General features: G+C 44.3%; 2 protein-coding genes across 2 annotated transcripts; one reads left to right on the top strand and one right to left on the bottom strand.

Moving 5' to 3' along the window:
* Positions 1 to 439: 439 nt before the first annotated feature.
* Positions 440 to 5,996, top strand: pnp5b (purine nucleoside phosphorylase 5b; the record flags this gene model as incomplete). Its single annotated transcript, XM_079237872.1, has 6 exons — positions 440 to 459; positions 1,758 to 1,927; positions 2,052 to 2,155; positions 3,144 to 3,319; positions 4,307 to 4,497; positions 5,057 to 5,996. 6 exons carry the CDS (start codon positions 440 to 442, stop codon positions 5,284 to 5,286), a joined length of 891 nt encoding a protein of 296 aa, XP_079093998.1. The 3' UTR covers positions 5,287 to 5,996.
* Positions 5,997 to 8,588: 2,592 nt separating this feature from the next.
* LOC306753947 (uncharacterized protein) lies at positions 8,589 to 11,659 on the bottom strand (the record flags this gene model as incomplete). The annotated part of the gene is made up of 4 exons (XM_079237860.1): positions 8,589 to 10,135; positions 10,202 to 10,295; positions 11,117 to 11,178; positions 11,452 to 11,659. The coding sequence occupies 4 exons, from the start codon at positions 11,657 to 11,659 to the stop codon at positions 9,135 to 9,137; spliced, it is 1,365 nt and encodes a 454-aa protein (XP_079093986.1). The 3' UTR covers positions 8,589 to 9,134.
* Between the last annotated feature and the right edge of the window lie 10,623 nt (positions 11,660 to 22,282).

The following is a 22,282-nucleotide window of genomic DNA, read 5'->3' as shown; positions in this document are numbered from 1 at the left end:
ATTGGGAAGTCTTCATATTTGGGAAATCTTGACTTTATCTTTTTTATGGATTGTTGTCGTTTTGAATATCATTCTAATGCTTTTCATTGTGTTTGGAATGTACCATATCAATAATGCTGCGTTGCCTTTAAATGATGCCTCGTGCTCATCTTGTTATAATTTCCGTCTAGACGTATTCTGGCCTCTTGACTTGATTTGATGGGGTGGGTGTGTGGGGGACCCTGAACGCATCACTGTTTGACGCGACGAGCGCGTCAGAAGCGCACCCGAACCACGCCTGCGCTCCGGCCAATCAGAGGCTTTTTCGGGCTGTGACGCGCGTGGTATGTGTCGGCCGAAAGGGGGTGTAAACCTAAAACAGCGGTCTCTCCATCAGACCTCGGATAACTCTGATAGTCTTTCATTCAACACGGAACAACCTGCCGGCTCTTCCTGCATCATGTCCGCCTATGCGTCTGGGTAAGTAAACACATCCTTAGTGTATTACAATAATCCCAGTATTTCTATAGATACGGTATAATGTCGCTGTCACCGGGTGACATGTTTAGGCTGTACTACTTTCTGATTAAATACAATTAAATACGCTGTAAACGTAGCTACATTTGACCCAAATCCCCAGAGGAACAGAGGCGCTGTCGGGCTTTCATCCTGTAATTAAACTGATGATTAAAAACGTGCTGAGAAGCGCGCGCATGACTCGTCGGGGTGTCACGCTCCTGAGAGGATGATGCTCTCAATTCATGTTATTCCTCGTGGACCACGCGGGAGAATTACATCGTGTTCCTTTGGAGGATAATCCGGTAATAAAAGGCGGTGTGAGAGAGCGCGCGGGACTCTTTGCTCAGCGACGGGACGAGGAAAACCCGCCACTTGGCATCGTGCGCTCCCGCCATGACGTCACTTCTATAAACCGAAACGACCCCCTTTTTTGTGAGTCACAGAGGTGGCTTCGGTTCTGCAGCTTTGACTTTTTATTTGTCCAATTTTATGACAAGTCACCAAACCCCGTGTTGTGGCACAAAGAGCCGCAAACACAACTCTCCCGTTCCTGACTGACTGCATGCTGCCAATGTGCTCACACTGAGAATAAAAATAATCAGATTTCAAAACAAGATCAAACAGAGAGGTTTAACCTAAATGTCTGGTGAAAACAAAGAAATGATTGATTGGAAACAGACAGAAAAGAGTATTTCCATTATATACTTTACAGGTCCACACACCAGTTGCACCTGTGATGGGATAACCAACCTCTATTTTCCTCTTTGAGGTAGTGGCTTTAGCTTCTGAGCTACACTAATAATCTTGTAAAGTAGGTGTTCGTATATTAGTATTGTCGTGGTAGCATGTCTTCATATGTTTTTCATGAGTCTGTGGTGTCAAACGTGTGTCTCACTTGTTTGTGTTTTGCCTCTGGGGATAAATAAAGTTGTAAATGGCGTTTTGAAGTGAAAGGATTCAATAATAATAATATAATGATGCATTGTATTTGTAACGCAGAGTGCCACAGAGCCAATATATAGTCAAAACATAGTTAAAACAAACTATCATAAACAAGAAATAGCTGACAGTGATTTAACACAAAGTCAAAAACGCCTTCTTGAATAAAAAGGTTTTTAGGCCTCAAAAGAGTCCAGTGTCATGGAGATCGTTAGAGCAAAAGGCCCGGAAAGATGTTCATCTCAGTGCAGTGACTGTACAGGACACGTTGTTGATTCAACATCCTGCGTGACTGATCCCTGTCCGTCTCCCTCTCTCAGTGAATGCTACGAGGAGTGTAGGACCACAGCCGATTGGCTGCTGTCCAACACGCAGGTGCGGCCCACGGTGGGAATCGTGTGCGGTTCCGGTATGGGGGGGCTGGCCGAGATGGTGAAGAACCCTCAGGTCTTCAAATACAGCGACATTCCCAACTTCCCCCGCAGCACAGGTACACACAGCCTGCAGCTGTTGGGATAAACACAGCTGGTAATTTATGTGTGTGTGTGTGTGTGTGTGTGTGTGCTCCTAATATATGCACTGGGTGGCTAATAAAGTGTGTGTGTGTGTTGCAGTGCATGGTCATGCAGGCCAGCTGGTGTTTGGAACACTGAAAGGGAAGCCGTGTGTGTGCATGCAGGGCAGGTTCCACCTGTACGAGGGCTACACCGTCCAGAAGGTGAGTGAAGACGTGTAGAGGGAGGAAGTACTCAGTACTTCAGTAAAAGTACTCCATTACAAGTAAAAGTAATTCATGTTCAAATGACTTACTTAAGTATTATAACCAACATGTGGATGAAGTGGCAAACGTTTAATGACTTGTTGTGCAAATTGTGTTTAATTGTATTTTATATTAAATATTAATATAGTGTAAAGTTTAGTCCAGTGGTTCCAAACATAGGGGTCAGGTAACTCCAAAGGGTCACAAAATAAATCCGAGGGATCCTGAGCTGATTAATGGGGCAGAAAAGAACAAACGTTTGTTCATATTTTGGACTTTTTTCACAACCAATTGTTTTTTTCAGACCAGCCACTGCTTTATTTCGTACAAGTTGTATTCTATAAACGGATTATATGTTGTTTTTTGTTACTACTCACTGTATTTGTCAAATAAAGATAGTGGAGTAGAAGTATAAAAGTATTATGAATGGATACTCAATAATTTACCTTAAAATTGTTACTTACTTCAATAAAATAACTTATCATTTATATTTTTATTATATACCCAGCTGCCAATGTACAGAAACATTGTCCCGTTACTCAGAACAATCCACAGATCGCACCAGTTTTCAGGAGTGTTTCAAAAATAACGTTTTTCTCGTGCACAAACGTTTGAAACTCTAAAAACGCGGCGTCAGATAAAAGGTGCTCAGCTGCTGGCTGATCACAGGGTCACAGCCAGCGGAGGTGGAGATATCAGGCTGTCCATTCTCCGTCTGAACACAACCTGAGATGTTCCAAACAGGTCTTATCACATCAGTGGCGTTATGTAATCCTCTGTTTTCTGTCAACCACTTTCTGCTTTTCTGTTTGGTTCAAGTGAGGTTTGTGCGACTTGTGTTTCTTACACTCCTGCATGATTACAACCCGAATACCAGTTGTCCTATAATTATTATTGTGAGTGCAATAATAACAGTATTAAAGACGCATCGCCTCGTGCTCTCCAGATCACGCTACCCATGCGCATCTTCAAGTTGATGGGTGTGGAGACGATCATCCTGACCAACGCCGCTGGAGGCCTCAACCAGGACTACAAGGTGGGCGACATCATGATCCTGAAGGACCACATCAACATGCCGGGGTTTGCTGGGACCAACCCGCTGGTGGGACCGAATGATGAGAGGTGAGGGTGAGGATGAGGATGATGAGGATGAGGAGGAGGATGAGGAGGAGGGGGATGGATGGATGGATGCTTCTATGACAACAGATAACACAACATTGTTGGTCTCTCAAATGGAGGTTTTTAGCACATTACCGGGTCGCTTCTCCAAAACGTCAACATTATTTGGAAAATGTTTTTCCTCAATATTTGGCTGAAAGATTTTTGAAACAATTCGTCATCAGCGCAAAGTGGCCAAGAAGTAATTTTCATTTAAAATCTCCGTCGCGACTCAATTACCGTAAAAGTCGGGTTACAAGCCGCTTCTACCTCCAGTGGGTGTCCCCGCTGCTGCTGCTAGCTCCCCGCTGCTGCTGCTAGCTCCCCGCTGCTGCTGCTACTGCCGCGTCCCCTCTGCCCGAGTCGGGTGTCGAGCCGGGGCTGGTCCCGCTACCTTCGGTGGTCCCGCTACCTTCGGTGGTCCCGCTACCTTCGGTGGTTGTCAGAGCGCTAGCAGAAGCACTAGCAGAAGCACTAGCAGAAGCGCTAGCTGTCTACAGCGGGGAGCTAACGGGAACACTGACCGAAGGTAGTAGCGGCTTGTAACCCAACTTTTACGGTAGTGTTTTAATGACTCAGATGTGGCCAGTTCCCACACCACCACCATGATGTATTAGCATTCTTCAAGGTTCCCACACGACATGCGACAATAAGCCAATGTCAGTGTCCACAAAGGCCCCTATTGTTCCCAAAGGATCACGGCTCTAACACACATCCAAGCTCTTTGATTTGACATCGTGTCACGTCAGAGCATCCATGCAGGGAAGTGACGACTTCTGTGATTTCTGTCTTTCGTCACCCCTGTGAGGGCGTGAACCAATACTTGAAGTATTGCTTTATCGCTACCTGAGTCGCTTAGGTTTGTGTTGGTGGGGAGATTCCAGTACTGAGTGACACAGTTGTGTGGATTGCTACAGTTGAGTCACCAACGTTCCTCCTTCTCCCCTTCAGGTTCGGCGTCCGCTTCCCCTGCATGTCTGACGCCTACGACCGTGAGCTGCGGCAGCTGGCGCAGGAAGTGGCATCGGAGCTGGGCTACAGTGACTTCCTGCAGGAGGGAGTGTACTGCGTCCTGGGAGGTCCCTCCTTCGAAACCATCGCCGAGTGTCGCATGTTGCACAAGCTGGGCGCCGACGCTGTCGGTGAGTGTTGAGCCTCCCTGCCACGCACACTCGCACACACACAAGCTTGTACTTCCATACACTTTACCCGAACCTCAACCACCATAATTATACGCTTCACCTTATTAACCGCATCCCTAAAACCAAGCCTTAAAAAATGTCCTAAACTCAAGGAGTACATTCAAGTCATCACTTTAAGTACAACACACAAGCACACACACACGCACACACATATGGTCTAAATCAATGCTAGTAACTCATTAAAAACGTGCGTCACAGGATGAGAGTCATTAAAAAAATCTCCCTGTTGGGCAACTTTAAAGTTTAGTTATGACAACCCCAACGCGACTCACATGAGCAATTTCCAATCAAGCTTCCATTCTGCATTATTGACACATCAACACACATTCCCGTAACTTGCCATGTCTGATTTCGGGACATCGCGGTATAACAGTGTTGACGACAACCTTGACATTTACGAATATCCTGTTAGTAATACACACACGATAATATTGTGTAAATAATCAAGAGCCTCTTAAATCAGTTTATGGATACAGTTAGTACTTCGTCTTTCCTGCAGGGATGAGCACCGCCCACGAGGTGATCGTCGCCCGCCACGCCGGGATGCGCTGCTTCGCCCTGTCGCTGATCAGCAACCAGGCGGTGATGGACTACGACAGCGAGGAGAAGGCCAACCACGAGGAGGTGCTGGAGACCGGCCGGCTGCGGGCGGCGCAGCTGCAGAAGCTGGTGTCCACCATGGTGGCCCGGATGGAGCACAACAACAACAACAACAACGACTCCTTCTGAACATGGAGCTGAGCCCGCTGTCGCTGGTCCCAGGTCTGCTGTCCTGCTTTACAGAGTTTTAATTTTTTTTAATGCTTTTTAGAATGCAATTTTTTTTTTTTTTTAAAGGCTGACTTTACTACTTGATACTTATTGTTTTGCTATGTTTCCAATGACTGTTACTTTAAGTCTTTAGTCTTAAAATACTGGAAACCGGTAAAAAAATTTAATAAACTCCTCTACCAGCACTGCTTACATGTTTTCAGGTGTACAGACCCATGATATATTATACTGTATTCAGCCGACTGCTATTACTGCCGCTATTACTGCCGACTATGCTGTATTGTAATTTCGAAAATGATTAACTTAAGAAAATATAAATATTTATTGTTTCAGTTCTTTTACATTCCCCGAATGAGAATAGTGACATTCACATTATTTAATAGAGGGCCGGCTCATCGTGGCATCGTGTTTTCATGTCATGGCTGAAAATAATATTTTTATATAGTGTAAAAGAGGTTTAAAATGTTCTAAAAATATTTATACTATTTGTATTTACGTGGATTCTTATCTGAGATTTGGGACGACCAGTTGAAGAAAGGCAATATAACCAGAGTTCAGATTTCCTTCCATGTCTTATCACTTTGTTAGCAGACCGGGATTTTAGAGGGACGCTGGTAAAAGAAACTGTACAAAATGTGGATCTACTTTTACAATAAAAGGACTAAACTTTTAAACAAGTGTTTGTTTTTTGTGTGTGATTTGTTTAAAACAAAAATAAAATAATATTTGCTGATATTTTTGCTCTCATTTGTGATTTGTTTGTTGGTGGGATGTGAGAGATATTTCCCCTACAGATGCAGGTCTTGGTCTTAATGGAAGAATCCACCTTAAGTCCTGTTATTTTGTTTTTCTTACTTATAGTTTTCTAAACTTCCCGTAAAGCCGTTTATTTATTTACCACCACAGAAACCAGAGATTACTAACTGAGCAACGCGGGCAACTACACTCAAGGCCCTAAAACAATATATCATACAGGTTTGATGAATTGCACATCTGTTTGGTGACATGCAACACTAAAGCAAATATACATTGAGACGAGAACCTCAAACATTTTTATGTCTTTAATCTTTTCAAGAGACACTGATGTGTCTAATCCATATTGGAACACCTTTAAATGAATGTGTGTTTGAACAAATTACCACAAAAAACAACTTCTGGAAACTTTCCTCCAGCTCTGTGAAGAACGCACCTGAATTTGTCAAATTTGTCTTCACATGTGAACGGACGGCAGATCGTCCCGTTGCTGCATCTATTAATGCTGCCGTACGGATCCTGTTTGATGATGAAAATATGTGCAAAATGATACATCTGATGTTTAAATTCTCAGAAACGGGCATACAGAAGAATATTTTACTTCATTTGAGCTTTTGAGTAGCTGCTGGAAATTCACCACATGGCCAAAAGTATAATCTCACTCGGAAGCCCACGGACATTCATCTGCTGCCACAAAGATGCAAGCTATTCACAAACACTATTGTGAGAAATAGCAGTGTATAAAGTAGCATTTTGATGTGTTCTTTTTGTCCAAACCATGAAAAATTGCAACAGACCACCAGCACAGGAGAGAAGAGTGTCCAGATACTGTTTAGGCCCTATCATGTATTCTATTTTAAATGTTTGTGTATTTTTCTGTTTCCTGTAGTTAAAGGACAGAAATTAAAACTGAGCTCAGTCTCCGTCGTTAAAGCACAACCCGCTAACTCGATGAGAGCTTCCCAGAGAAAGAAACCAACTGATAAATCCAGGTGGCGTCCACAGCTGTCCTCTGAGAGCGCCGGTTGACATTCTAACTGTCTGTTTGTCCCTCACCTTATCTGCATATTTACCCTCCTTTTATTTTTTTATTTTTTATTTGTCCACTGACACAAAAACTCTAGTCTACACTCTGCCTGTTCCCACTCTTTAACCCAAAATATATCCACTACCACTTGTACCACCACTCCTCCTCCTCCTCCTCCTCCTCCTCCAAAAAGAAACATTTTCCATGACGCCGAGGCCAGCATTTTTATGGCCATACAAGGTCACTATCACTCCGAATGTGTTGAAGGTGATCGGTTTGTTTCAGTGTGCAGATTATGTCGAACACGGGATTATGGGAGTGTGAAATAAAAGCATGTTTGAATCCACTTCAACAATCTACATGTGCACACTGTGACGAGTGTGCACATGCACTTCTAAAACAAATACCGTGAGGTGCTAAATTCAAGTCCTGTGTTTGAGAAATTATAGAAAAATAAAAAATAAAAAGACTTGACAAAGGCGTTTTACCAAACCATCTGCTGCATTTTAGAGGAAAAACAAAAAGGTGAGTGGACTGACCTGCAAGAACCCTCAAGTGTTCAGAAAGAGAAATCATTAACTACTTCCTCCAACACCTTTAAACAACTCTGTGAATGTTTATATAACTAAGTTTATGTTGATATGACGAACAGAACATGAAACATGAAGGATGCTCTGTCAATCGTCTCCCAGAAGAAATAAAGGAAGTGCCTCTGGCAAAGGACATACTGTTCCACAGCCATATGTGTACTGTACTTAACTACCTGAGTAACCCTTTCAATGCTGAACTGAACCCATTAGATGTGTCATAAGCAATGGGATGGATACTTAAAACAAACTGCAGCATCCCTGCAGACGAAGACAACTCGTTTTAACTCTGGAGAAACGGGAAAACAAGGATCTACGATGTCTGAACTTCCTAAACTAACATCTCAACTGGATCAAATATACAAAACCATCGATTACTGAGCAGGCGGCAAAAGGGAGAATAGTGGAGTGAAAGTTATCAACGCACCGGCAAATGTCTTTGGCAATAACTACGACTACAGAGGGCAACACTCAGGCGGCTACTTTTACTCCGAGCTATGAACAGGAACTGGAGCTTCAGGCTAGCGCCAAAAGGATGCATTAGGCTGCCCTCTGGTGGCGTGTTAGTGACAACACATTTTGATTGAGGGGCGATCGGCAACAATTTCGAATCATCAATTAATCGTCCTTTATCAAGAAGAAAGTGACGATCATTCCCTGGATCACGGCTGTGAGGATTTGCTGCATTTTTTTCCTCAACTGTGACGTCCCACAAATCCCCCAATCTGAGGATATGAAAGTATTACTGTTTGTATAAGCATCATTTAGAGAACAAAATGAATACATCGCAGGAATTACAAACAGTGAATAAGAAATAAAATCCAGCTGCTGATTTAAACGATCCTTTAATATAAATCATAAACAAAATGGCAAAAGGATTTGGGTGATACGTTTCATTTCAAAGTGGAATAATCCAAACATAACCCGTGAGAGGCGCTTCACTGGCTCTGAATGGAAAGCCCTCTTGTGACTGTGAAGGGGATAATGAGCGTCTTGTGCTTTGACATTGCTGGGATGAATGGAATAAGGCATATTTTCTACTAGAGGAGCTCAAACTAATTTAAGATCAGTATGCAGGTAAATGAAGAGGAAATATGCAGGATTCTGCTTTTTTTTTAAGACATTTTGGACCTTGTTTTTTGGGGTTTCTAGCTTTTGACAGTGTCTGAAAAGATACTGAGTGAATTCTGTTTGAGGGTGCAATTCATTTTGAAGTTTTAATAATTATAAGCAATTAAAAATGAAGCAAGCATCTTAAAATCCAATCCAGATGGATTTTGCATAGTGAAATATGCATTAATATACAAAGTCCGTGAGCGATAACACAAGGTTACGAATCCCAACCAAACAAAGAGCAGGCTCGCTGGTTTTCCGTTTGGTTTTCCGAGGGTCATTTTTGTCTTTTCACCCGAGCGACATCCCGGCGGACGCCTCCCGCCTCAGCTGTACGTGTGGATGATTCTGTGCCGTTTCAAATGGTGCATCAGGATGAAGGTCTTCCCGCACAGCGAGCAGCTGTAGGGCCGCTCCCCGCTGTGCGTCCGCTGGTGGACCCTCAGACTGCTCTGCTGCGTGAACCTCTTCCCGCACTGGCCGCAACCGTACGGCTTCTCGCCCGTGTGCGTCCGGTGGTGAATGCTGAGGTGGGACGAGCACTGGAAGCTCTTGCCGCACACCGTGCACCAGAAGGTCCGTTTCCTCTTGTGGCTCTGCTGGTGCAGCTTGAACTGGTGCAGCCGGCCGAACGACTTCCCGCAGTGCGAGCAGGCGTAGCCCCGCGACCCGCCGGACAGCGGCTTGTGGGAGTGGAAGCCGCCCGCCGCGAAACTGTTGTGCGAGTGACTTACAGCCGGGCGGTCTCCGGCCGCGGCCTCCCTCTCCGTGTTTTCATCCGGATGCGCGCCGTGCATCTTCTCCTCCTTCGGCCGGTCCTGCTGCGACAGGCTGCCCTGAGGTCGGGGCTGAAAGCCGGACGACTGCGGAACGTCGCTGTTGTAGATCCCGTTGCACGGCCTCTGAGAGGACGGCTGCTGGGTGCCGGCAGACTTGGTGGCGTTGAACACGGCGTGAACGTCAGAGTGGTCCGGAAATGTGTTGGAATACTCCTCCACCACGCTGGAGAAGTCGGGGAAACCGGCATCAATGTCGTTACCTTCGATTATGGACGACCAGAGCTGGTTCTCTCTCTCATCCATGGAAAAGTCGGCAGCCAGGTGAGTCTGCTTCCCGGCGCTGTGCTGGCATCCATCCTGACTGAACGCCGATCGGTCCTCCTCCTTCTCCGTCTTGACAGTGTGCGGACCGGAGTTGTACAAGTCACCGAACTCGGATGCTTTTCTCGCGGCGACCTCCGAGTGGTTTATCCGACGGCCCTCTTCCAGCTGCTGGCTCCCTGCAGCGTTGGCCCGATTGGCTGGATGGCGGCATTGTACAGCGGAACCTGCGGATGACAGGTGTTAGCGAAACTTGATTTCATTCTTGCGTAGAATCCAGTTCTTTAACTCACCAATCGGTCGAACAGAATCGCTGATCCACAGCATCTCATCCGGACTTTCCTCTTTAATTGTGAACGAGACGGTGGCGTCGTCGATATCGGGGAACTAGACACAGAGAGGATGGATTAAACCGTATACCTCTTTGATGAATACGTGAGCAAAACATTTGCTTATTAATAAAATCGCGCAACACCAGCGTTCATTTGGAGTCATGTTCGTGGTCTACCTGGCGAATGTAAATCCAATATTACAATATTTGCTCTTTGCTAGCTCCTGAAGGAAATATCTGTCTCTTTAGGCGTTTAACTCTCCACTATGTTCCCTGACTATAGTCACTTATCGTATTATGTTATCTGTCAGTTGTGTGGCTCTGGACAGGTTTTTTTCCTATTTTGTTCTGCACCCCTGAAAAGGTCCAATGACTGGGTCCTTCTAAATCTGCTTGACAAATGTTCTAATGAATAGTTTAGAGCAGTAAATTACTCAGGTCATGTGAACAGCTGGCCGATACATACAACACATTCATTGTTGTTGTTTCAATAAGTAATAATTATTATATGGCTGGGCCCCAGTAAGCTTCCAGCTTTGTATGGACAGCCCTGACGGAGAGAGAGAGTCACTTGAAGCAGCGTTAATATAAAGTAATGTTTTGGGGCAGCTTTAATTGACTATAAGCTCGTCCTCGGTGGCCCCGGGCAAAAAAAAGACAAACATTTCCCTCTGAGCATTGTGTTCATGCTTTACCAAGAAACAATTTGTCCACGTCAGGGGCCCCGGGGATTGTGGGGGCCCGGGTGGTTTGGAGCTCTGAGGCAGTTGCCCACTTTGCCGGGTCGGTGGTCCAGCCTTGGTTCAGGTACATCTACACTACAGAGTAATACTGTATGCATAATTCACAGTTTATGGGTTGTGAAATTGACACGGACCTTAATATCGCCAGTGGGATGCGGACAGTTCCTCACATCAGTTCCTCGGTCCATGTAGTTTTCTACAGCAGGAAAGGGGGACAATACATTTTTTTAAAGCAAGATCAAAGTCAAATGAAATATCTAAAAAGGAGTAAATACATCCAATGTTGTCATCAATATACATTAACATAAGATGCATTCATTTATGCATAGCATTCCTACATAAGTGCTGGCTTTTACTCATAACCCTGCTGTTTCAGGAGATGATAATACTTCCACATTAATATGCATAACGCTAATAGTTCACTCGCGTCGCCAATTAACAGCATGCATCAAGCAGCTGTGCGTCTTACCAAACCCGCGCTGCAGCTGTGCGTTTTTGTTCTCCATCACCAGTAATTTCCTCTTCAGCCCGTCGTTCTCGCTTTGCTTTCGAGATATTTCTAGATGCATAAACGCACATTTGTCATCGACTAGTTGGGATATCTCTGCCACTGCTGCTTTAACCAAAACCTCCATTATTGAGGATAACTGCGTTTGGAAGGGAATGCACGTCGCCATGTTGACTCATGCAAAGTAACACGCGAGGACGGTGGTGAGAGGAAGAAACCCCCTCCACGCTATGTTTTTTTTTTATTTTAAATGAAAAAATGCGAAAACAAGCGACGCACTAAAAGATTCTACATCCCTTCTGTGTTTCTAGCTAGCTGGAGCCTTTTCTTCCGTGTGGCGGAGGGCTTTACCGTAAATGCACGAGGAGAGGCGCAGCCGCATCATGGCCAACAAGGAAGAGAGGGGACCGTTTCATGGCCTTTGTTTGCCGGCCCCTCGTCGGTGTCTCGAGTAAAGCTTATTAAAAGTGACTCACCTCAACTGGTACAGTCAGACATCTTGCACAGCCTAAAAAAGTGACAGGACGGCTGGACATTTTGGGTCAATCAGCTCGGCCATCTCGCAGGCCGGGATCTCTCAGACACGTGATGGTCGGTTCGGTTGAACACTCTTGTTCAGTTTAAAATACAAGGCTTACATTTTATTAACATTTTTTATTGTTAACATAGTTTTTTTACCCCGTTCATTTTCCGTACCGACAGCTGTAATTGTTGACTTCATCCTATTACATTTCATTTAGCCAGTGGTGAGCCGTCAGGGCCTGCTAAGCCTTCTCTGCTGGCCTAAACTGAATCACAAAGTTATAGCTATTTTATAATAATAATAAAAAAAAAGTACATAGCCGATCGAGACTATGACTCAGACGGCACTGAATGCGCAGGTAGAAAATCCACGGCCCGCCACTGCATTTAGCTGACGCTTATCCAAAGCGACTTGCAATAAGTGCATTCAACCATGAATACAAACTCAGAACAAGGATCAAGAAAGTACAATTTCTTCAAGAAAGCCAAACTACAAAGTGCTATAAGTAAGTGCCATTTAAGTGCTACTTTCTTTACTCAAGGTAAACATTTCCACGAAAGTACAGGGATGTCACCATGTATTTATTCATGACGTTTTATGTCTGTGTACTATGTGAAGTTATCATGTAGGTCATGGAGAAAGTGTTGAAACCACAAGGTAGCCGGTTGAATCCCTGGTCTCCCCATAGTTTCATGTCAAAGTCCTTGAGCAAGACACTGAAGCCCCAGTGCTTCACAGCAGCACACTGCTCTTTAATTATGAAGGATGGTCAAATGTAGAGAATATTTTCCCCACTGTGGGATTAATAAAGGATTATTTATAACAAAAATGTTTTTTTTAACTGCATCGCGCCCCACCTGTAATACCGCCGCACCCCACTAGAGGGTCGTGCCTCACAGTTTGAGAACCACTGCCCTACTGTGTGCAGAACAAGTAGCCGACATTATGCTATAAAATACAAACTTTAAGCTAAAGTAGTCACCTATGAACCAGTCAGAGTTTAATGGTTGAAGACAACTCGATCCTAAAGGCCCGATATGTGATCTTTGACCCTAGGGATATTATCCAAGGGGTCCCTCAAGGATCCGTATTGGTTTTCTGTTTATCATTAGATAACATTTTTTAGACCATTTCAATGAATGTGGAAGCCCTGGAAGGAAATGAGGTAGAGAAGGAACAAAAGGGTGGAGGAGGAGGACGTGGTGCAAGAAATATTTAGCATTCAACAAACATTTATTCCCACTGTTCAATATCAAAACTAGCATTACCGACTCGCAGTTGTTTGCCTCAGTCAACCAGTCCAAAATGTCATCGCTTCATCAATTTATTATTTTAGACATTTGTGGGAATTTGTCATGATGAGCAAATCAATTCTTGATTTATGGCCCAAAAACAGTACTTTAGAGCAGCGGTCCCCAACCCCCGGGCCGGTACCGGTCCGTGTGTCCCTTGGTACCGGGCCGTAGAGAAAGAATTTATGAAAAACAAATTTAAAAAGAAATCTGAATTTTTTTTTTTATTTTGAAAAAAGACCAGACACATCCGTCTGTGTGTAGCCTCAAACGTAACATCTTGACACATCAAGATGTTACGTTACCCCAAAAATGAAACTTAAAAGTCTATTTCAACTCGGTGTTCTGGATTAAAATCAAGGCAGAGTATACTGAGATCGCCAAAAAAGCTCTGAAACCCTGCCTCTATTTCAACATCCTGTCTTTGTGAAGCGGGTTTTGATGAAGTTACAGAGTGCACATACAGGTTTAAGTTACGGAGTAGAGTCAGTAGACTGCATATGGAACGAAATCCAGGTCATATGTTTTGTTTATTTGAAAATAAGATTTGAACCTGAAAAATCAAGTTTTGTTGTTGAACTTACTAAACTATATTTTTTTCAGTTTTCAGTAACAAATTTTACATTTTCAACGTTCACTCTTTAATTGTACAGTTTCAAATCTCTTTTGCTGCACAGGGTAGACTATTGTTATGATGATAGAGATGAAAGTCCTAGCAGGGACAGTACGCTGTGTTCACAGTGATGCGAAACGTCAGATATTATAGTGTCGTTTTTGAAAGGCACAACCTGGCATAGTTTATTGCTCTTATATGGTCATTCATGCCAAGTATGGTCTGAAACAGCTTGGTAAACATAACTGTGTCACTGGCGTCAATTTAGTTTACTGCCAATCCCGTGAATATGCTGTATGAAGGTATAGTGATTCATAATGCTCACGGTACCCACGGTACCTGAAGGCAACGTGGTTGAGGCTGGTTCTCAGCCTTCAATGTTAAGCTGTCACTCATGAGACCACGCCCCTGCAGTTGAAACCACGCCCCCACGCCAGATCCAGGCCAAAAGTCTGAACCTGAAAAAAAACGATCTGAATCTGAAAAAAGTTTTGAACCTGAAAAAAAGATTTGAATCCGAAAAAAAACGAGATTAGAAACTGTAAAATTAAAGAGTGAAAGTTGAAAATATAAAATTACTGAAAACTGAAAAAAATATTATTTTTCAAAGTTTAACAACAAAACTTGATTATGCCGGTCGTATCATTTACGTCATATTTATTGCGTCATATTTTTCGCCCACACCGTGAAGGCCGGTCCGTGAAAATATTGTCTGACACAAAACCGGTCCGTGGCTCAAAAAAGTGTGGGGGTTTAGAGGCCATAACACAATAATTCATTGATTTTGAAGTCACAGTGACCTCATCAGTTCGTCGTTGGGTCCAAGTAAACAAAGATGTCCTCCTCTGATGGTTTGAAATGATTTACACTTCTGGTCTACTAAATGGCCGTGGTCACGGTAAATTCACAAAAAAAAAAAAAAAAGGTCACAGCGACCTTTGACCACCAAAACTCTACGTACGCGGACGGGGAAGACATAAAAACAGAGCGCCAGACTTCACAATTCATTTAACTTAGTTTTTTTTTATTTATTTGAAAATACAAAAAGCTAAACAAAGAGAAAAACAGATTCCCTTATTATATTCGTATTTTCCCAACGCAATCCAACATCCTGTAAAATGGGGATAAACCTTTTGCGATAGCCGTGAATCATGCTACAACTGGGTGTCAGATTGACAATTATTGATCAGTAAACACTCTTTAAAATAAAATAAAAAAAAAAAAGGAAGAATAACACTGCAGAAAGAATAACACAGCAATGGCAGAGACCGGTGCCCGTTTGCTGTGGGCTCAGCTGGAGTGAAAGTGTTGTCAAACTAAGTTAATGGTTTCCTCCGGTCCGGCCACCTGCTCCAAACAAATGCCAACGGCACCGGAACCAACATTTTACTCAAGCAGTTTAATGGCTTTTATATTACAGCTTTCCAATGCGCTTAATGCTCAACACTGGCTGTGTGTTTTTGTTCCATCTGTGAGGTCATTTACCCCGGGCGTAATGTCTAATATATAAATAAATAGTCAAAGGGGAAAACGAAACCAAAGAGAAGCGTCAAATTGCTTTTCCAATACGTGATGGAGACCCTGTGTGTTACTGAGGTATTTCAGGTTTCTTTAGTTTAGTTTCAAATGGTTTAGCATCAACTTATTGCAGTTCCTTCCCGTTCTCCAAAAAATGTTTGACATCCCAGCCTGACATCATTTGCTTTAAATCTGCCTTTTGAAAAAGTCTAAACCAACAGAATATTGATAAAACATTATCAAAACATGTTTACATGCAGCTTGAAAGGCAATAGTAATTTGAGGTAAACAGTACATTGTTGCATGAGAGTAGGGTTTGTTTGGTTCAACTTAAAATAAAGACACTACTGTCTGTTTCATCAACAGTACAATAATCCATAAACAATTAAAGAAATTAAAAAGTAGTCCCTTCACTGCTTCCTTAGAAGAAGGAAAACTTGGCATTATTACATATTTTTAGTGCGTATAAATTGATGTAGATCCTCAACACAAAAGTGTATCTTAGTACACAATTTATTTATTTTCTAATTTCGCAGTGAATCATATAAATAAAGAATAAACCAGTGATGGATCTCTAGTCCACATGTTGAATCCATGATACTGTAAGTCATCCAAATTCCACTAAATATATTTATTTTAGCCAAAAAGTATACCATCATCAAACCCTACCTCTCAATAAAGAACAAACAATACGCTGACATGTCAAATTCAGTAACATTGCAAACGTATTTCTCATTATTAAAAGGACATATGAGACTAAATGTCATTAAAGGGACAATGTGGTTCTGTGTGAGGGCGGAGTAAGTGGAGTAGAAAAAGGGTAAGTTACAGTCTAGTGATGATAATATCATACTTTTAGTAGAGAGACGAGTGATCAGTCGGAGTAACATAACACAGAAAACTTGAAACACTGGACATGATTTCGCGAGCAGCGAGATGGAGCAGGTCAAAGTAAAAGGAAAACATTTTGTGCAAAGTACATTATGTACTGGAAATGTGACAAGCATTTTTGTCCTTACCGCAAAAAAAATGAAAAGATTGTACTGAACCGTTACTGCATAATATAAAACTAATGTTTGTTTTTAGCGCTCATTTTTTCTTGCTGTGTAAATTGCACATCATTTACTCCACATGCAGCTTGAGGTGCAACTTCAGGATGCTCATCTGAGTAAAAACTTTACCACATATTTCACAGCTGAAGGACGGCTCTGGGATATTTGTACACTGGTGCCTCTGAAACGAACCGAAGCAATCGAAGCTTTGCCCGCAAGTGGAGCATATGAAGCAGTTCTGCCCGCCGGCGGCGTCGCCCGCGCCGCAGTCCTCCACGTGGCTGCCTGAGGCCGCCATATTGAATTCAAACCCACCTCCGCCGTGAGGCCCGTCGCTCGCTGCCGCGTACTCGTTCACAGACAGCTCCGGCGCCAGATGTTCAAGAGCCGCGTCGTGGCGGCCCGATGGCACACCCATCGCGGAGTAATGACCATTGTGCATCAATTCCTCCTTTTCTTTGGCGTCGAGAAAAGGCAGCTCTCCTGCCGGCGGCGTGTATCCCCGCTGCTCGGCGGCGGCGGGGCCAAGGTGATACTTGGCATCGTGCAACAGCACGCAGACGGTCTGTTCCGCGTCGCTGCTCTTCTCGTTCACAGACTTCCACAGCCGACTTCGGTCGCCGCAGTTATCGCTCGCCGCCTGACTCGGGGCGAGAAAGTCCTCCCCGTTGGGCTCCAGCTTCACCATCACCGTTTGCTCGCCAACCGCCTCACCGTAGGCGGCGGCGCCCAGGAACTGCTCCTCCAAAGCTGCCAGTCCGATCTTGGGTTCCGTCGGGTTCTTCGACGATTGATTGTCAGGCATCGTGAACATCAGGTGATGCGGATCCAGCACGTCTGGGTTCTCCCCTGTTCGAGGGCGGGGAAAGCAATCAGAAGAATAGAATTAAATGAGCAAATAGATTTCACTTTTCTTCCGCTTTTGCCTGCAGCAGTGCAAGTGCAAGACACAAATCTCTTAAATGGAGTTACATTTATATACTTTAATTATATGGTTCATTTAATATTACCCCCTGAAGAGCTCCATTTGAAGACATTTAGGAAATATTTCTATTCACCAATTTTAGAAATTCAGAGAACCCACTTAATTTGTTATTTAAGCATAAATGCCCCAAAAAATCCACTGGCTTCAGCTTCTGTTGCTTTTCCTGGTCTTCAATAATAATAATAATAATAATAATAATAATAATAATAATAATAATAAACATTTAGAGTTTTGAACTTTTGGTTGGAGAAAAAAAAAAAAAAAAAAAAAAAGGAAATTGAATGTGGTAACTTGGACTTAAGGAAAATGTGATGGCCTATTTTGCTGCTAAATCTGACATTTTATACTATTGATACAGTTATTGAAGAAACAATAGACATTGCCTTTATTGGACAGGACCGAGAGCAGCAAAGGCCTCCCCGTTCATATCTCTTACCGTTCCTGTGAGTCTTCATGTGGCCCTTGAGGCTGCTCTTCTGATTGAAGCACCTCCCGCAGACGTGGCAACCGTACGGCTTCTCCCCGGTGTGAATCCGCAAATGTCTTTCGAGGTGGCCGACGCGCTCGAACACCTTGCCGCAGTACGAGCAGACGAAGCACTTCTTTGGTTTGATCACCTGAAAGGACCGGTTTCCTCTCGGCCGGTGGGGATCCAGCGGGGCCGCCCCGTGCACACCGGCTTCGCTCGACAGCATCAGCGCGTCCGAGGAGCCGTACGGCGTTTGGGACACCATGCTGTTGTTGAGCTCCCCGTACGGTTTCCCCGGAAAGGAGAACGTGCTGCACGAAGCCTCGACTGCCGGCGGATGTAACTGAGCCATCCCTGGGAAGGACGCCATGCTCTGAGCCGCGCTGCCGAGATACTCCGTGCTGCCGATCTCCGCGTTGCTTTGACTTTGCAATCTGGACATCCACTGCTGGCTGTCGCTCACAAACGTGGCGAAATTCTCACTCAGGTCGTCGTCGTCTCCTCCTCCTCCTCCTCCTCCTCCTCCTTCCCTCGTTTGCTCGCTCCCTCCAAGAAACGGCGGCGGCGCTATATTCTCCTCTGCGGGCTCACGTTTCACGTGCACGGGTGCTGCGAGAAGGTCCTCGTTCTTCGGCAGGACGTCCACAGCTGTCACCTGGATCCCTTCCTCGGGGCGAGGAGCATCCGTGCACGGCTTCACCTCGGGAAGCGGCTTCTGCTCGCCCACCTCCATCTCCAGGGGCCGTTTGAGCTGAACACCTGTTAAAGTAAAAGACATTTATTCCCAAACCAGCCAGTTCGTCTGTTCCCCTCCCAGTCTTCCCATGACCGATCCATCATCATAACACTTCTTTTAAATAATCAATACAGTCGTGCTGAAAATTCTAATAATTTTTCAACAAACATGTTACTATATATTACTTCTCTTTTTGCTCTCAGTTTGGAATTATATGACATTTTTGGATTGTATGGTGTGTTCAGATGTTGCGTCTTTTTATTTAATGTTTTTTAACCATAATGTCTATCGTGCGCACTGTGCTCTTTCACGCATAACAGATAGAAAGTAGCGAGCAGTGCTGAGAAAATAAATAAAAAATAAATAAATAATAATAAATAAATAACCATGACGGCAAACCATCCGAGAGGAAACGTGTGAAAGTATTTTGGATTTCACACCGCAGACGGATGCATACAGGTAAAGGCCTTACAGTGCGTAATGTGAGTGTGAACATGAAATGAGATGTGACCCCAGTAATTAATATCCGAGAGTCTTGCCCTGAAGCAGCAGAGAGGATAAAAAAGACCGGCTTTCTTCTTCTAAGCCAGCTAGGCGAACACTGCTGTCAACAGGGCACTTTATAAGCGCACGCACACACACACACACACACACACACACACACACACACACACACACACTCTGTCTGCTGTGACACAGAGGAATGTAATAATAATAATAAAACATTGTATTTGTATTGCACTTTATATTTGAGCAATCTCAAAGTGCTACAGAGCTGAATGTCACAGCCAGAGACTTACAACTGTGAATTGAAACAAGAATCCACAACAGGGGACAAAAATAACACACACAAAAAATACAACTAGCTACCAATTTTTAAGAGATGGATTTAGTGCTTTCTGTGCAGTCACACCGATTTTAAACAGCATTCAAGGTCCCGGGTTATCACGGGCGTCTGGGTCTGATTCCCAACGACCATGTGAGTCTCCCTAATCCTGCACCGCTGAAGAGCCATTGAGCAAGACGCATAGATCCCCACCAGCTTACGGTCCTGACCAGTGTTCCCTCTAAGCTGCACGCGTGCGCGGCCGCGCAGTCCAGTCAAAGTGGCCGTGCAATAGATTTTTCAGACCGCGCAAACGTTTTTTTCCCAGGGGTTACAAATCTTTTTTGCGCCAGTGTTTCTGAGATAGGAGTGAGCCATCTCCACAATAATAAGATCTTTGATGTGACGTGTCGAGTCTTCTTGGCCAATCAGCGTCCCGTTTCTCGACATGCGCTCTCTGTACCTCTGCTAGCGCTCTGCCTCCGTTAGCACCCCTCAACCCCGCTGTCCTCCTCCGGGCGCCAGGAGTGAAGCTCGCCCAGAGCGCCACATGAGCTCGGGCCGGCGCTGTTGAGGCTCCTCTTGGCGGGCCCTGCTCCAGCAGCTATAGGCTACCTTGGCGAAAAGAAAGGCAGAGCAGGCGCCCCAGAAAAAGGTCTGCCTAACGTTCAAACATGAGGGGCTAGATGAAATAGTCCAAACTGACACAGGTAGGATGAAACTTTAAGACATATTTAAATATGAATATGAAGTTATTAAATTGTTTATATAGGCTACCTTTAGGAAAAATGACACCATGTCAATTTAATAGGCCTATAATTATTGTTAAGCACTGCATTAGCATTTTTCTTTCAATGAAGTTCCACTTAAATGTTGTACCTGCTGAGAAATGACTAAACACCTTTGATACTTTTATTTTTGATATATATCATTATCAGTCATAACCAGTGAACCAGTCATAACCTCCCCTTATTAAAGTTCAACAAAGATCCTTTAAGTTCAACTAAACTGACTGGTAAAACACCATCATTCAAATGTTCCCAAAGTCCAGCCATTTTAAAGGATATTGAATAAATATCAACCTTGTATACATATTGATGCATTTGCTGTCATCTCTTTGAATCCCCTATGGCTAACGCAGGCTTGTGGTCATTTTCGGCAGGTCGCGTGGTTGCGAATTGCTCACAGTGCTGAAATGTGCGCTCAGTGCTGAAAGGAAAGAATTTCTTCATTTTCAAATTCCTTCAACACGAGAATATTGCCCGAGTAGATTATTTGGGGACAACACCCTGTTTAGCATGTAGATCTAATTTAACGAACAATATTTTGCTCAAAGGCAACCCGAAAAAGTAGCTGTTGACAAAAGGAATGACTGTGTTTGCTCAGACGATGAGCCGCTTTACTTACATCTTCCGTGGATCTTCATGTGCTCCTTCAGGCTGCATTTCTGGTTGAACCTTCTCCCGCACACCTCGCAGCGATATGGTTTCTCGCCGGTATGAATCCTTTTGTGCCTCTCCAAGTGCCCGGCACGCTCAAAACATTTCCCACAGTACGGGCAGATGAAGCCTTTCTTAAACATGAACCGCTTTGCCGCCGCCGTCCTCCTCCGCGCTGCGCTGTACGGGTTGCCGTACGAGTTGCCGTAAGAGTTGCGGTACTGACTGTAACCCAGCAGACCGCGGCTGAACGGGCTGTGCTGAAACCCAGTGGAGCTGCTGCTGCTGCAGGGCGCAGCCAGTCCGCTGTTCAGAGAAGAGTTCGGGAGACCCGACAAAGAGTTCTGCCCCAAATTCAAATAACCGCAGTTGTTGCGTCCCGTCTGAGCTGGAGCTGCCGGCCTCCACTGTGCACCGTCTCTTTCGTACGAGGCCGCGTCTTCTCTGTTCTCTTCACCTCCTTCTTCCACGGGTTCACATTTAACCTGCACCTGCACCTCGGGTATAGACGGGCCGTTAAGGTCCGTGTGGTTATGGTTCTTATTCGCGGGCCCATTTTCAAGCAAGGTCCTCTCACCACCAACGGCTCTCTGGCTATCTGTGGAAAAGCAAGGATAAAGTTGAAGAACAGTGTATTAGTTAAAAAAAGAATTTGATGTATTAAAATTGATAGATGGAGTCGGAATAGAATAATGGTAATGACTTGTATGCATGTTCTCAGGGCCCTAAATTCACAGGTTTTTAAATTCCAAGGGTCCTGGGTTCCCGGATCCTTCTGTATATTCCATAGGTTCTAAATTCCCAAGGCCCTAAGTTCCAGGATCCTACTGTATATTACATGGGTTCTAAATGAGGCAGGGTTTCAGAGCTTTTTTGGCGATCTCAGTATACTCTGCCTTGATTTTAATCCAGAACACCGAGTTGAAACAGACTTTTAAGTTTCATTTTTGGGGTAACGTAACACGGAACCTCTTGACATGTGTCAAGATGTTACGTTTGAGGCTACGCACAGACGGATGTATCCCGTCTTTTTTCAAAATAAAAAAAATAAAAAATTCTGATTTTTTTTTTAAATGTGTTTTTCATAAATTCTTTCTCTGCGGCCCGGTACCAAGGGACACACGGACCGGTACCGGGCCGCGGCCCGGGGGTTGGGAACCGCTGCTTTAGTGCATGTTCGTGCATGTTAGCGTGCCTCGCTCTTGGTTGCTGCTCTGCACTGCTCTCATATGTGGTTTACAACAACATCCCAAACCGACGCTGTCATCAGGGAAGTGTAGCAGCCACCCTCCATTTCCCCCCTCAGGTAAACACTGTTAGCCAAGTCAGCACTTATGAC

The sequence above is a fragment of the Taurulus bubalis genome (assembly GCF_910589615.1).
Source record: "Taurulus bubalis genome assembly, chromosome: 1".
Lineage (NCBI taxonomy): Eukaryota > Metazoa > Chordata > Actinopteri > Perciformes > Cottidae > Taurulus > Taurulus bubalis.
The sequence above is the reverse complement of the archived record's forward strand: the minus strand, read 5'-3'. Positions and strand labels throughout refer to the sequence as shown.